This window comes from Heterocephalus glaber, unplaced genomic scaffold (assembly GCF_053883595.1).
Source record: "Heterocephalus glaber isolate CG9 unplaced genomic scaffold, H.glaber_assembly_v1.0 deba00001550, whole genome shotgun sequence".
NCBI lineage: Eukaryota > Metazoa > Chordata > Mammalia > Rodentia > Bathyergidae > Heterocephalus > Heterocephalus glaber.
Window position 1 is genome coordinate 21121296 of NW_028258343.1, and position 15874 is coordinate 21137169.

The 15874-nt window shown below is 40.0% G+C and overlaps 1 protein-coding gene across 2 annotated transcripts in view; it reads right to left on the reverse strand.

Moving 5' to 3' along the window:
* Positions 1 to 2310: 2310 nt before the first annotated feature.
* Positions 2311 to 15874, reverse strand: part of Clvs2 (clavesin 2) — a 76586-nt gene continuing 63022 nt past the window's right edge. For both annotated transcript variants that reach the window (XM_004860142.3, XM_087190186.1), the window contains exon 5: positions 2311 to 11100. In XM_004860142.3, the coding sequence (XP_004860199.1) occupies positions 11013 to 11100 (88 nt within the window). In that variant the 3' untranslated portion in view covers positions 2311 to 11012. The remainder of the gene's footprint in view (positions 11101 to 15874) is intronic.

Consider the following 15874-nt stretch of genomic DNA (forward strand, 5'->3'; position numbering starts at 1 on the left):
AACATTAATATAAATAATAATATGAAATATTATTCTCATTATGAATTTATTATTTAGGTGTTGATAATTACCTGCTTGGCTGTCTCCATTAATCAAATATATTGTATAGTTGCAAGATTTCTTTTTAATTTAAAAACTTGTGTATTTAGATATTTCTAGCTCTCTAAAAATAACGCATTATTTCTATATATAGTATTCTAGAGCAAATTTTGTAATATATGCTTACAGCATCCACTAAATAACAAAAAAAGATATCAAACTTAAAATTCTTTGCTCTAGAAAAATGCCTTCAAATACTTTTTAGCAAATAAATTGTGTAAATTTGCAATACATTATTTTTGAGAGATTGATATAAAACCAGTATACAATCAGCAGAGTAAATTAATTTACCCTAAATGAATTTCATAAAGAAATTCATTCAGTTAAAACAGGTAATCTGAAAGGTGTTTATACTTCCCTGCTACCAGAAATAGGGTGCTTTATTATGACCATGGTAGATGTTGGTTTTCCCTTTCTAAATTTAATTAATCAACCATTGATATTTGAAAATGTTCCTTTATGAAAACCATTTTCATATTTTTTATTTACTTGTGGCTCCTCCTAGATGAATTATAATCTTTATTTGTGGTACTTTGTGCATACTGTAAGGCTTTCCTATGATGAGTTTCTTTAGGTATTTTATGATATGATCACTTGACAAAAAAATTTAAATTTCAGATACAATCAAGACATGATCCTTTTACTACAACACAGATCAGAACCTCTGGAGCCATAATGGTTGGCGATGCCTTTAACGATGTTACATACAATGCATTCAAACCCATCAGCAGAAGCCATGGGCTTGGATAAGGGAAATAATTCATTAAATAGTGTTATGGTTGGGACTAGATGCCCCCCAAAGCCTCATGCAGTAGTAGGTGGGGCTTTTTTCCAGAGGTGGCTGAATCTAGAGTGTGTGATGCTGGGATTAATTAAGAGCGTGATCACTAAACCAGTCCACTGATGGGTTTGGCACTGCCCTAAACCCCGGTAGTCCGAATAAAATAAAAGGAGCAGAAAGACACTGTTAAGGTCCCTTGTTACCTTTGCTACCATGTGGATGCCATGAGCTGTTTCTCCTCAGCAACGCCCCTCTGCCCTGTGCCACTCTGCCTCGGAGCCAGCCGATTATGGACTGAACCTCTACACACTTCGAGCTAAATAAACCTTTCCTCTTTAACTTTGGGTGTCTGGTATTTTGTCTCAGCAATGAGAGAAAAGTAACTAACACAAACAGAAAGATTAAATTGTGCAATCTATCAGGATTTTTAAAATCTTTTTTGTCCTTTTTTCTGTTAGAAAATGGATGTTTACTTTTCACTCCAAATGAATTAAAGCAGTAAGGAATTTACCTTAAAAGAGACAACATTGTCCAGTAAGTGACATCTCTGAATGGCCCTGGAAAGGACAAATTATGAGACTCATTTTTTTTCCCTGAGCATAGGCAAAAATTCTACCATCAGCCTTAAGGACAAAGGGCAGGAGACACAAAACCTGAACAGCATGAATGAAGGGAGATCACAGTGGGTTCTTCCAAAGAAGGGAAAGGGTCATTTTGTCTCAGAAATACACAACAGAATTGTGCTCGTAATGTTAGTCCCATGATTTCCCCATTTTACAGATGAGAAAACAGAGTGCCAAAGGTCACAGATTAAGTTAGTCTTCAACATGCACATGACACTTTGTCTGTGCTTACAAATCCTTCTCTATGAGGGTGTGACTTTAGAAGGGCAAGGCCCTTTGTCCACTCCTGCACCCTCAATACTTGGAGAAGAGCCCGGGACTTAGAGAGCTAGTGACACAAAACGGAAATAAACCAAGTTCATCGCAGTGCGATCCCCACCGTGGGCTGCATTCGGGGAAAGTCCCATGAGAGCCACTGTCTCGTCTCTCCAGTCCGTCATTCCAGACTCAGGAAGTTCTCTCCAGTGATGTGGAACTGATAGAAAGTCGTCAGAGTGGGCCGGGGATGTAGCTCAGTAGCACAGTGCCTGGCTGGCAAGTGGGAGACCCTGAATTTGATTCCCGGTACCCTCCAAAAGAAACTCATCAAATATTTTGATCAAATAATAATAGATTCAAAATAACATTAAAATATAGCTATATGTACTCAAAGTCAGTTTTAAAAGCATTTCACACTTCCAAATATTAACACCAATTTCATATGTCTCCATATTCTAACGCCAATGTATAGCTATTTCATATGATGTTTTCTAAATTTATAGGAATTTAGTGTGTAATGAAGAAACTGAAAGGGCACACACACATTCCAAATTTGGAATTTCATTTAGTGACATTTTATTTAACAAAACTTCATTCATCCTCACAAATTGACAAAGACCATGAAATAATCTCTTTAAAAAGGAAATAAAATAGTAATATGATGGTTTTAAGAATATAGCAAACAGGTACCCATCTCCGAAAATTTCTAAATCCATTACAAAGTGGACATAATTAATGACATTTTCTAAGGAATGTACTCTTAGGACTCAATAAAAACTTTTGAAAAGAAAACAATTAGCAGAGGAGAAACGCCTTACGAGATCCTCATGTGCTGCAGATTCTTACACTTGAGCCCTTGTTTCTGCAGTTATGTGAAGGACATTCCTCAAGGCTCGCCTCGAGCACACCACAGAGGCAACCACATCCACTGTACGGACGGTCAGGGACTGGGCATAAGACACACAGGAAACTCTGCCTTGGTCCTGAGCAGGAGCCATTGTTCTTTTCTCTAGAGAAGGCTTTTCCAAGTACCTATTGACCCTGGTTGCCATCTTTTGTGTCACTGATGAGGAGGAGGTATATATTAACATTACACTACATAGTACACGATGAGAAAAAACGCCTCCTGTCCCTAGTCCACTAACCCTGGCTGACTTCTGAAATCACATGCGGGATCTTGTCCTTATCCTTCCAGTTAAGCACCTTGCACCACACTACCTGCCATCTGCTTATTTCCAGGGCCTGCTTAGCAGGAGGCTTGGGAGGAGATCAGAAAACTGGAGGTTTGAATTTTTTAATTATTACAATGTAGGGAAAGACACAATGATGCAGCTAAGTAAAGGAATAAGAGGTTTGGTAAGAATGAAAAGATAAACAGCAAAGGATAAAAATCAGAAACTCATCTCACCAAGAACCCATATCCAGGCTATTTGGTCACTGGATTTGGGGAGAATTCAGTCCAAACAGTAGGAAACAAATTGTGGAGATGGCTAAGAATGAGTAAGACTGCAAGGCTTTAAAAATGATGGCTGAAATTAAAATAAAGAGGAGGGAAAGCTGAAAAGTCAGAATATGAGCATGAGCGATTTGTATCATCTTGTGTCCAAATTATACATTTTTAAAATAATAAATAGTAAAAATATCAAATGTAAAACCCAATTAACATCAGACTTCTGTTAAAAGTATTTTCAGATTAATGTATGTTTCCAGATCATGGCTAAATCTTAAAAACACCAAAATACTTCTGCAGTCATCTTACAATTGTTGCATAAAAGGGACCACAATTTCTTTTCCTCCTCCTCAGTCTCTTTCCTTTACAGAAAAACAACTAGCTGGGCATACTGTCTTATACTGGCTTCCAATACTGGGGGAATTACATTAAGTCTCTGCAGTTTTTAAAAATTGTAATTAACTAGGATAATCAATGAAGAATAATTTCTGATGGTTTAATCCCCAAATCATTTTCCATCTGAAGTATCTTGTAATCTCTCAAAGTGTAAGTACAAACCGTGTATATGACAGGCATGAGGCCCAATGACCTTGGTGTCATTTCCAAAGTTGAAATGCATACCAAACAGGCCTGGGATGGAGATCAGATTTGGAGAGAGGGAGATAGAATTTTTGGTTCATGATCACATCACTATCAGAGAGGGGAAGTTTTACCCTTTAAAAGGTGAATAATAAGACATTTTTAAGTTAAAATGACAAAACCACACTCTTCCCATGCCTACCATTTGCTGCTCTGTGCCTACCATTTGCTGCTCTGTAATATAACTTGTCATTATGGAGTCTTTTTGGATTTTCTATAAGTTGCAGGCACTGTTCAAGGCACCAGTGATGCTTCAGTAAACAAACAAGTGTCCTGCCCTTGTGGAGTTCATGTTCTACTGACAGAAGATGAAAACTATGATAAATCCATGAGCTCTATGATATGTTGGGTGATAAATGCGATGTCAAAGAAGTAGAGCAGAAAAGGAGAAGAGGAAATTCATTGTGAGCAGGAAAAGAGAGACCTTGCTGAGAAGGGGCACTTGGATGAAGACCCACAGGAGAAGAGGGAAATGGCCATGTGGCTGTCCGGGAGAAAGCAACAAAGGGAGCAGAAGAGCCCATCCCATGGTGGAGCTACGCTTGGCCAGCTGCTGGGCCACTTGGCAACAGATTCATGGAGTCATTAATTTCTCATTCTCAAGAGACAGTCTGAGAAAAGTCAAGATCACAGGACCAACCACGTTTACACTGAACTGTATAGGTGAAGCGCCCGATCAGGAACTGCTATTCTGCTACTCTGCTACTCAGTAGCTTCGTATCAGCCCTTCTCAGGTGCCAGTGTGAGGACTTGGGTTTTTTATTCTCACAGGGAGATTTCAGAAGAGTTACATGCTCAGGCTCGTATTTTAAGTCTCATTCCTCCTAATGTTTTTAAACTGACTTGAGAAGCCAAGGATGGAAGCAAGGAGACCTGTTTAGCATTTCAGGTGAGAAATGCTGGAGACTTAGACCAAGGTAGGGAACAGGTAGAAATGTGGTCAGTGCTGATATATTTTGATTAAGGGCCAGAAGTGTGGGTGAACTGATTAGAAGTGGCTTGGAGAGAAAGAGAGGAGAGAAAAAGAATAACTCTAAAGATCTATACTCTAGAAACTGGAAGGTTGGGTCAACACTTAGATAAGAAAACTAAAGGAGAAACAGATTCAGGTGAAAATGGAGCAGTTTGGTATGTAAATGAGAAATCTGAAATCTTCTGGACCACCAAGTAAAATGTTAGATATATGACTGCAAAACAAGGATATGGCCAATTTTCCCATGAATCTCAGACACAATGAACATTTAATCATCTTCTAGTGCTGAAACTCTACAATCTCATTTTAAAACTTTTAGATAACACTTTGTAAATCAACATGCAAACATTTCCCTCATATGCAACCAAGTGAGCTTATAGAAGGACAGAGCACTGTTTTTCTTAAAAGGCAACAACAAGCCTGTGCGTAGTTTCTGCCTGATACTGGTATGGTAGTAATCAGGGAGGGAAGGAAGGGGCAGGCTTATCTTTGTTTTCAGAGGAAGAAAGGTGCTCGAGCGAGGGCTCCTGTGAAGCTGTGGCTGGGAAGGCTGGAAACCCGCCCTCCACCCGCGCCCAGACCCGCTCGTCCCCCTGGCTGCTCTTGGGTCGAGTCTTTAACTCTGGGTATCAGAAAGCCCTGGCATTTTGAACTTGTTTTCTGAGTCATGATTAAAAGTATTTCCTCCCGACCCTCCCGAAGAAGGAACACTCTTTTTCTGCTTGTCCTGGGTACTTTCTGAAGCTGCTACTGGAGAGTTGCCCGGGAAGCAGCTGGAAGAATGATGCTTGACAAACTCAAAGCTGCATACAGGCAAATTCTCTGGGTCCGGGGTGAAGTCGTAAGTCACTTCACAGGGATTTAGGTAGATGCTGCTGAGCTCTTTTACCTCAGGATGGGTAAATGATGGAAAATCACAATGCACACATTTGTATTTATTAAGTCAGCATTCTTCATTAAATGTGGCTGGATTTTTTAAAAATTTCACTTGACATATTGACTGAGAATTATTTTTAATAGGATTTATTTAAATGATTGGGGGTCTTTCTGGTAATTCAAATTTCTGAGTTTAGTCTCTTATCAAATCCAACAGTTTGGTGTGGGAAGGTGAAAATCTTAGCTCTTTTGGTTGATGATCATTCCATTCATATGTGACTTAAAAGTTAAATCCCTCACTTAAAATGACTTCTGAAAGTTGTCTAGAAGTTATAGAGCTCTGAATGCCATTTTGATGAAACAAATTCTACAGATTCCCCTTATGCTCCAAAATACAGATATCGGAAAAATTCAAGTATCTTAACCTAAATAACCAATAATTTCTTTCAAATTAAAATTAATGTCAGCTTTAGATGCTGCATTAGAAATCTCCAGTTTACAGATGTAACAAATCAAGTCCCTTCAAATTTGACATCCACTGTATGAAAAATACTTTTTAAAAATAGAAATGTATACTTAACTCAAATGTTTTATATTATAATATTCTATTGGAATAATTCCCTCCAGGTACACAGAAGTGTGTAGTAGCTCATAAACAGTGACAGCAGCTAAGCCAAATAATAAATAGTGTCCTTTGTAGTCTTCAAAAACTTGTATAATTTTCTCAGGTAAATTGTAAAACAAAAATTATTTGGTTTTTGAGGTTTTATTTAATTTTTAAGTAAAAAGCTGCATTAAAAACAAGACATTGATTTGTATACTTCAAAACATAGGCCAATTACAGCTTACTGCAATTTTTCAAATATTTGGGGATTGGTTTATGCATAGAAGGTTTGTCAAAGTTTAGTTTAAATTACATCTATTTAATTTATTAAAAAAATAATTTTGACAGAATCATTGTACTTATATCATTAAGAACAGAAATACTTTTGCTGAGGCTTGAAACTAAATCAAATACTGACAAAACCCCCTCTAAACTGTTAAAACCATTCAACACATAGTATAGAAGTGCATTGTTATATCTATAATTATTTGGCTTCTCAATTTCTTTTTATTTTAGCAATCTCATTTGTACTCCATCTTTTTTGAATAAAAGGTCTAGTTACAGTGTTTCAATATAAAGAATTGCTATTTGATATTTTTTTCCTACAGTCTGGGGGAAATTCAATCCCCTATTTATCAAATAATAGCCTTCACAGCATCATTTTTTATGTGTGGGGTTAACATCCAGACACTTTTAAAGTAAAAATTTCAATTTGTGAAAAACTATATATTCTGCAAGATGCTTAGGTGGTGATCTCATCCTGTTTCAAAGCCAGGGTTCTTTTGCATCTCTACTTACTTGCCCCATCAAGTAATAAATAATGTCAGAGAGTTCCAACAGCATATGAGAATCTGCTTTTTCAGCTAACACAAAGAGAAACAAAGTCCTTTTCATTACGGAAGATAACATATCCCCTCACTATTTACCCATTTTTGTTCCAATATATCTGTATGTAATCCACTTATTCTTCAACCATCTAATGGCCTCACAAATTTAAAATGCACTGCTGTGTTTCGGGCTATTTATCTATCCAGCGGGTCTAAAACGGAATACAGGTTCATGAGCTTACTGATATCAAATGTGTAAACACTGTATCTAAATTTCAGACCTCATACCAGAACTCTTCTCATTTTACTCTGCATTGAAATATTTCTGGAATATTGCCATGGCTGATGGCAGCTTTTCAGTGACTCATTAATAAATATATACATGAAAAAAGAAGGAAAGAGACATTATTAACCAACCAGACAAGGTAGACCTTAAATAAAACAACACAAGAGTGTGCAGCCTCTTCACAGGTTTTCTTGATATAACTTCTTCAAAGGATCACAGACATCTCATAAACCAACAGAAGCCTGGGTGTGAAGACCCTCTGCCTTGGCTGTCAAGGTTTCTTTTTATGACAAGTCATAAACATGTTCCCCAGAGTCTAAAACAACGCTCCATTTTCTTGACACAATAGAGAGAATTCTGTTCCCTTAGGAATATTACAGGAACTTGCAATGTTTAACAACATGACCAAGTTAACAATATGAAAAAGAATCTATTTGCTTGATTTTTCTGTTTGTGAATGTGTGAATTTTAATACTGAAAACAAGCATTTTATCTGAAAAGACCTACAGAATGCCTCTGCCTACACTTAAAGTATTATTGAAATAAAAGAAATCATGGGTACCCATTTCAGAGACTTGCTGGAAAACGCTATTTGATATTTGCTTCTTGTATTAGCATAGTGCTGGTTTGTAAATAGCATGGATTAAAGTTACTGTATCAAACTTACACAACAGACTTAATACTGTATGATAATATTGAGAGCAAACCCTCAAATGTGCTTCTCCAAATCGTATCTGTTTTACCCTTATAATACAGGTGCATACAGTGACTTTTAGAAGACGGCACAGATAAAATCTATATGCCAGTATCACTGCTTTATTCCATTTTCAAAGAGGCACTTCTTCATATGTCTTAGCATATATTTTTATAATAATCTCTTCTTTTTTAAACAGTATTCAAAACTCTGTGCAAATATCACTGACAACACGCTAAGGGGAATGATTTATTTTTAAACCAATTTTGGAAGCAGCTGCCCCAAAACAGCTTAAAGAAAGAAATGAGAAGTAAAAGATGCTGCAGGCAGGGTGAGAGATGTAAGCAGGGGTCGGAGAGGCTACCAGTGGTAGATCACTTGCGCAGCATGCTTGAGGCCTTGGTTTGGAGCACCAGCACCGAGAAACACAAGAAGTAGTAAATGGACTAATGAACGATTCCAAGTCAATGTGCTAACTCTTTCCACAAAGCTCAAGTAACAAGACAACTGAAAAAGTAAAGTGTAGCTCTCAAAATAAAGAGGCAAAGTCATTAGACATGTCCTGGGCACATGTGTATGAGTGGAACTGCATTATTGCAGCTGAAAGGAAAAAATATAGATGGCATGCTCATTTACTAGGTTATATAAGAACAGAGGGAAAATGCCTGAACAGTGCTAGCTAGCTAGCTGGTGCTGAGGGGCAATTATAAAGTTGAATGAATGTCCCTGGACTAAGCAGCTTCAAAAACATTGCTGGAAGGTCGAGTAGACTCACAGACCGAGCTAGAGAAAGCAACTTCAAAAGTCACAATTGTAATTTTTTCATTCATTTTAAAATATTTTATACAATCTAGCCAACTCTCAACTGCTCATTTGAAGAGCAGACACGTGGCCATGCCAATGTAAAATCTGCGAACATGGGTTGGGGAGACACCGTGAATGATAGCAGATATTTTTACATATGACACTAAGTGCATGATACAGGGAAGCAAGTGTCTATGCTGGCTGACAATAGAACCTGGTAGGATTTTGAGAACTGGCAATAGATGAGATGATGCACATCAAGAGAAACTCACGGGAATGAACAGCTGATTGCCTTCCCTACTTACATTATTTCTATTTTATTCCAAATGATCATACTGCTTATCACAAAGTTATGTAGAATAACAAGCCCAGGGATATGGTATGCATGCCATTTAGCCAAAAACATTAGGTATATCAGTGATTAGGTCTTACAAGAACTGCTTCAACTTCTAATCCTCAGTTGGTTCCAAGCTCTGTAACAGAGATGGGGAGAACAGTGCCTTAAGTTAATTATTCTCTGTCCTTGATTGGAAGTTGCCCCTCTTAAAGTATCTTTTACTCTTGTCAATTTATGCACTTGAACAAGCCTATTTCATGGAAACACTGATTGGAATACTGATTCGGTCTGAAGATTTTTGGCTGTAGATTTGTAACCAGAATTTTTTGTTTAAAAAGTATGCAAAGGCTCTTACATGCTTTTACTTTTTTTGTTTCCAAGAATTCTCAGAGATTTTTTTCCCAAAGAATATGTTCACGCTAAATTCTCAATCTCAAAATTCACATGTTGAAAAAGTGATTAAAATCTTGCTTTTTTATATTGGGTTTAAAATTTAAAAGAGGATTTTAAACTTGCTGTAATTGTAGGATTTTATGGAATAAAACTTTAAACAGGGTACAGATTTTATGTCTAAACAGCTCTTCTATTTTAGATACCCTCAGATGCTTTCAAAATGTCTCCAGAAGGAATGTATTCTTAAAATTTTTTTCTGAAAACAAAATGTGAAATACAGGAACACTAGGATTTAATTTGAGAAAAACTATTTTATTGTCACCTGATATCTACACTGTATTGAGACCTCTTGCTTCTTTTAAGGAAAAATATATTTCACTAAAGTGGCACATATTCAAGATAGCATTAGAAAGTGTATTGGAATTCCCTTAAATAGGTGCACTAAATTGTTTCATTGTCTCCTATTTTTGTTAACTTCAGTGGTTTTCCAGAGTTAGCATCCCATGTAATTATCTATTACATCTCTAAGTTCCTTAATATGTATGATTTCTTTTATAAACCTGTCACATCAGGGATTTATCAGAGCTCAGAAAAATATATATGTTGTGTGTGAATATATTTATTTTCAACAGGTGCACAATAATTAGAAATTAGCTCCTTATTTGTAAGTGGCAGATTTTATGTTCGAAATTAGCTGTCAGAACACTACTCACATATGAGTTCTCATTTTCTCGGTCAAACAGTTTTGGAGGGAAATATTCTTACAGTACATCAGACAGAAAACATGAGGGTTGTGAAGACAGCGGTGGGTGTAGAAAGAACACTTCTTTTGGAATTACGAATCTTAGACGCGAACAGACCTGTCCACCTGTCCAAGTGTTACCTTACCATTTCCAGAATGATTTTGTTCCCTGTGTCCACGAAGTTGCAGAGGAAAACAATGAAACAATTCACTATGATATCAGAAATGTGGCTTCATAGGAAACAGGGCTACATTTAATCAGTACTGGTAGTTGATGCATATTTTCTGCTTTTTCTTAGAGTTCATATCACTGGCTCAAACTTTTATGTCAGTCTCTCCCAAAGTCAATTACTACCAAAATTTACAAACTTGACATGAAATTACATTGTATTTACAAAGAACTTGGCACTTACAGAATAAATTATTGACTTTTTAAAAATCCAGCCCAGGGCACCCATGGTTCGGGCAAATGGGAAAGCCCAGTGCCGTATTATATATTATGCTACATTAATATGAATAAATAAGTTTCTGCCTTATTACGGAAGGTGAGCTCCTCCACAGTGCTGGCCCCGTGGCTCCACACTAGTGCCTGCCTCTTGGCTCCGCGGCATGGGTGGGCACAAAGCTCAGTCCAGAGAGAGCAAAGGCTGCATGTTCTCCTCCTCACTTTTATCCATGTGCATCAGGACCGTGGGCTCCAGCACAGACTGGGACCTGCGGGGAGAAAGGCCTGTCAGTCGGTTACACCCAGCCACTGCCCAGACCGTCCTCAGCGCTGCCCTCTCCCTTCACTGCCTCCCTGTTGATGCGGTCATCTTCACGGAGGAATTTATGAGCTGTGCATGTCGCAGTTCAGAGAAACACTGAGGGTGATGTTCTGCATCAGAGTGAGGAAGCAACCCCTCTGGCCACTCAGCCCAGAGCAAAGGATTCTAGACAGATAGCAATAAATGTACATCCTCCTGGCCACAATTAGGTGGCCCTCCCTTTCAGAGATGCAGAATTTCTGTGTGGAATGGATGCTTTCCACTACAATACCTCCAAACAGAATTTGAAAAATGCTACGGTGAAATGATTGCTATATGTTGAATAGAAATGATAGGCACTGTAAGTTGTTATCATGTTATAGGTTAAACAGAAATGATGATGGTCTTTTTAAAAAATCTATAAAACATCTTCAGCACGAATATGTCTTTTCCCGTAACCATTTTAATGATTACATCAACAAAACAATGGTTTGTTTCTTTGTTTTCTAAGACAGACTTTGGCTATGTCGTTCAAGCTAGCTTTGAACTATCTACCCTAGGCTGGCCTCGAACACTTGGCAATCTTCCTGGCTCAGCCTCCTGAATGCTGCGATTATAGGCATCATGCTTGGCTTAAAAAAAAAATCAAAATTTGGGTAAGATTTTTGTTAAATTTCCCACTAGAACAGCCAAATAAAATCAGCCTTTCTCGTCAAAGCATCAAGAAAAAAGTTAAGCTTAAGTTTTTTAAGAAGTTAAAACTCGTGTTTAGGTAGAAACACTGTATAATCTGGAAAGCACATGATCTGAAAATCCCTGTAGGTGTTCTGAGAGCGGGTGGCAATTCCAGCCCATTCATGTGAGGGTGAGCAGGGGCGAGGCAGGGAAACGTGGCATCTCAGGAGCAGGAAGGCGCCTCTCAACAGCGGGGAAGGTGCTGAGGAAGCAGCTGGCGCTGTCAAGTCCTTCTCAGGAGTGAATTCTTCCCCTGCCTCACATCCCACCCGATGGCTTTGGCCGGGTGAGACGCCTCTTCACGGACCCTACTGACTTTCGGGGGACAGGTTGCAAGCTGAAACACTACAGTGCATGCTTGGGGAAAGGGCCGCGATGGGCCCCACCCTGAAAACCAAACCTCAGGGGACTGACTGACAAATGACTCCTTCAGCTAAATAACCTTCAACTCGTTTTCAAAGAATGAATACAGTAAAATAAAGTTGAGAGCATTAAAAAAAGGAAAGGCTGTGTTTTCTAGGTCATTTTCACCACTTTATCTGAGTAGTACGTAGGCATTCGGCGCGCATCTCAGAAGGGGACTGACTAGTGCTGTGTCCACAAGCATTCGAGGAGAGAGGGAAACGAGGAGGAGACAGGACGAGGAGGAGAAGGACCAGGGGAGGCGATGCAGAGTAAGATGAGTAAGATGTCAGTGCCTCAACTTCTACACAGTGAGTCCTTCGCACGCTGAGAGAGCCCCAGGACTGTATGGAGCATTCCATAGGTCAAGTAATGCACATAATGGAGAAAGAAATTTTTAACCGGAAATGGATGAACAAATTCTCACAATTAAATCTACCATTTAAACATTGAGGTACATCATGATCTTACTGAGTAAATGAACATTAAGGCTCTTTACACAGCACAAGGCACACGACTGAGGTTTGTGCATCTGCCTTCTGCTGAAACAGGCACACGCATGCGTGCGCACGCATTCTTTTAAGTTTGTATGCATCATGACTTTTAAAAATATATTAGAAAGTATACAGCAATTTTAACAAAATACTTTAAATTACCTTGTGCTACTACTCAAGTTGGGTTTAGGTTCCAGTCTGTTTTTTTTAAGGCACCACAGGTAACAGGATTGTTACCTGATGAATACTGCTCTCATGTGTACATTAATTCTTTAGTAAAAGAAAAAAGGCACAAAGAAATATCTCACGATTGAGATGTTTTTGATATTTAACTGCCCCAAATGTACTGTTATTTATTGCCGGCTTCTTACTTTCCTGAAGGAACAGGGTACTGTGTTCAGGCTCCTAACTCTTAGGGAACTGCAGGAGAGGGAGCTGTCCACCATTAACTCACAAAACACACCGGCTGGGCTTTCCCCACAGCCCCAGCTCTCTACAGTGAAAAACTTTTACTTCTTTTTTGAAAACTATCAAGCTAAGTTTAGCTATCCAGTACTCACATACCCATTTATGATACAGCTGCAACATTACCAATGTGCTCATGGGGCTAGGGTTTGGAAAGCTGTACTCCAATTCTGGTTGCTAGCATAACAATTACTGGTCCTGTGGTCATGGGAAAGCTATTTAAACTTCCTAAGACTTTGTTTTCTTGTTTGCAAAATGGAGAAAAACCCCTCACGTCATAGAAAAACAGGGAGGATCAGAGGCAATGATGCATGCCTAAACCTCAGCACAAATCCTGGCAGATGGTGCAGGGCAGTGGTTGAGAAAATGGCGTATAGAACATAAGAAAATGACTCACAGAACATGATTACCCGTGAAAATACATTGCTACTTTGTGGTTTTGCAAGCACTGGAAGTCACTTACCTCCTTGTGTCTTGTACTCCTCATCAATAAAAAGAAGAGAGTACTTCAAGAAGCAAATGAATCAGTGCACACAGAGGACTCCAATAGGGTTTATCATGGAGTAACGATAAGTGTTCAGTATCTTTAATATCACACAGTGGAGTCAGTTCGTGTCACTGTAGCAGTACTGGCGCTGGCTCCCTGCAGCTGTCATGTGCCAGGTACTCCCCTATGAACTGAAGACGGGAGGCAGAAGCCCCTCCGCAGCGCTGAGCATCCTCAATCTGCACTGTGTCTTTGTGTGTGACCGTCCACAGCCTTACACAGGAGGAGAAACCCGTCTTCCATGTAGCTGAGTATGCCCAAAGGAAGAGTTACAAATAGCCTTTGGTGAGGGAATGATTGATCTGACTCCCTCTCAATGTAAGAGTAATCAGAAGTTGAAAAAGGAAGAAGCCGGGAGGAATCAGAGCAGAACACAGGGGCCATCTGCTCTGGTCCTTGAAGGGGAACATGATTTCTGAACTCAGAAAAGGAGAGAATCAGTTGAAACAATGTTTACAAATTGTATTTACACAGATTCTTCAGTATTTTGTCAGTGGAATCATAGAAGCTTCATATGATACATAGCCTACATCAAAGCAAGAAAGGATGGTGAAAATTCAAATCAGCACACATCAGAAACATGACATAGGGCTGAGGAAGAGGATACTCCCTCAGCCCTGTCTATGGGGGTGGGGGACAAAATGACCTACTTATTTGGAGAAGAAAATAAAGACCTTAAATGATTCAAAAAGGTGTAGAGACTGAGCCAAATCTACCAAGATGGTGCTGACCCATTAAAGTAAGGTTCCTGGAGAGAAAAGCTAAATGCAGAGGCGAAGGATGCGGAGGGTGTGGACTGACAGAGCAACTTCCCAGGATTAGTCCCCTGGGTAGGAGCTGGCAGTGGCCCCTGGCTTCCAGGATGACAGCAGCAGTGACAGCAATGGCAGCCCAGCGGTGACACAAGGGTCAGATTGCACCTGCAGCCACTGACAGGGGAACAGGTCTTCTTTCATTCGGCTGGTACCAACTGAGATACCATGTGGGCCCAATGCTCCCAGGTACTCGGACCTCCAGGGAGCAGGACAGACAAAGCCACCATGGTCTCCATGAAGTTGACCTTAAGGAGCGGTGAAATCAAATGAAATAGAAGGGGTCATTTCACAGAACTGATTAGTGCTGCAAGGGAAATGAAGCAAAGGCGTCCAAACGAGAGGGAGGAACTAGAACAATGAGCCAGGTGAGATGCCTAAGCCCAGGTGGTCAAGAAAGACCAACGGACTCTGGAGAGGTGATCTTTGGCTGGGACTGGGCCTCCAAGGGTGCAGGGAAAGAGCATTCTAGGAAGCAGCAGGAACAAGGTGGAGAGGCTGAGGCACACAGAGGAAGCCACTGTGGTGAAAGGCTTCTGGGAAGGAGGGAGAAGGTGAGCAGGACCTGGAGGAGAAAGCAGGCACGCTCAGCTCAGGCAGTGCCTCGGAAACTCCAGGAAGGGGCTGACGTTGTTCACCGGGTAACCGTCGGGCACTTAAAAAACTAAGTCAGACACAGGAAATGTGATTCCACGTGGCTGCAGAGAGCACTGTGCTCAAGTGTGGACGCCACGGGAGGGACCGTCACAGGAGGAGCGGCCGCAGGAGAAAGATGCGTTAGCCAGCTGGGGAGACAACTAGGGAGGTCACGCAGCCCTGTGTGCCTGCCCTTCCCCAGCTCACTGCCGGGGCAGAAGCTCGTACCATGTTGGGTGGAAAGGCTGGCGCAACCTTCTACCGCCCACAGTTACGTGAACAGGCGTGTAACTGGTGGCTGGAGACCCACTCAGTAGACACAGGCTCTGATCTCGAGGATGTGAGGTCTCTGATGGCACTGTTGTGAGCACGAGTGAGTTACTGTACCAAACGCCACCTACCCTGGGTTCCACTCACAAAAGCACATAGTGAATGAAGGACTATAATAATTATTATTAAAGTTAGGTTTATTAGAACGTTATTCAGAGACCATTGCTTTTAAGGATTTTTGTTTTCAAACTCTGAGAATCTGATGGCACATATGCCTTCTCTCCAGGAAAATGCTCTGTGTGTACACAGACACTCTGACACAAACACACAGAATTGACACACAACTCAGCACTTAAGAGAATCCTTTGACAGCCCATCAAA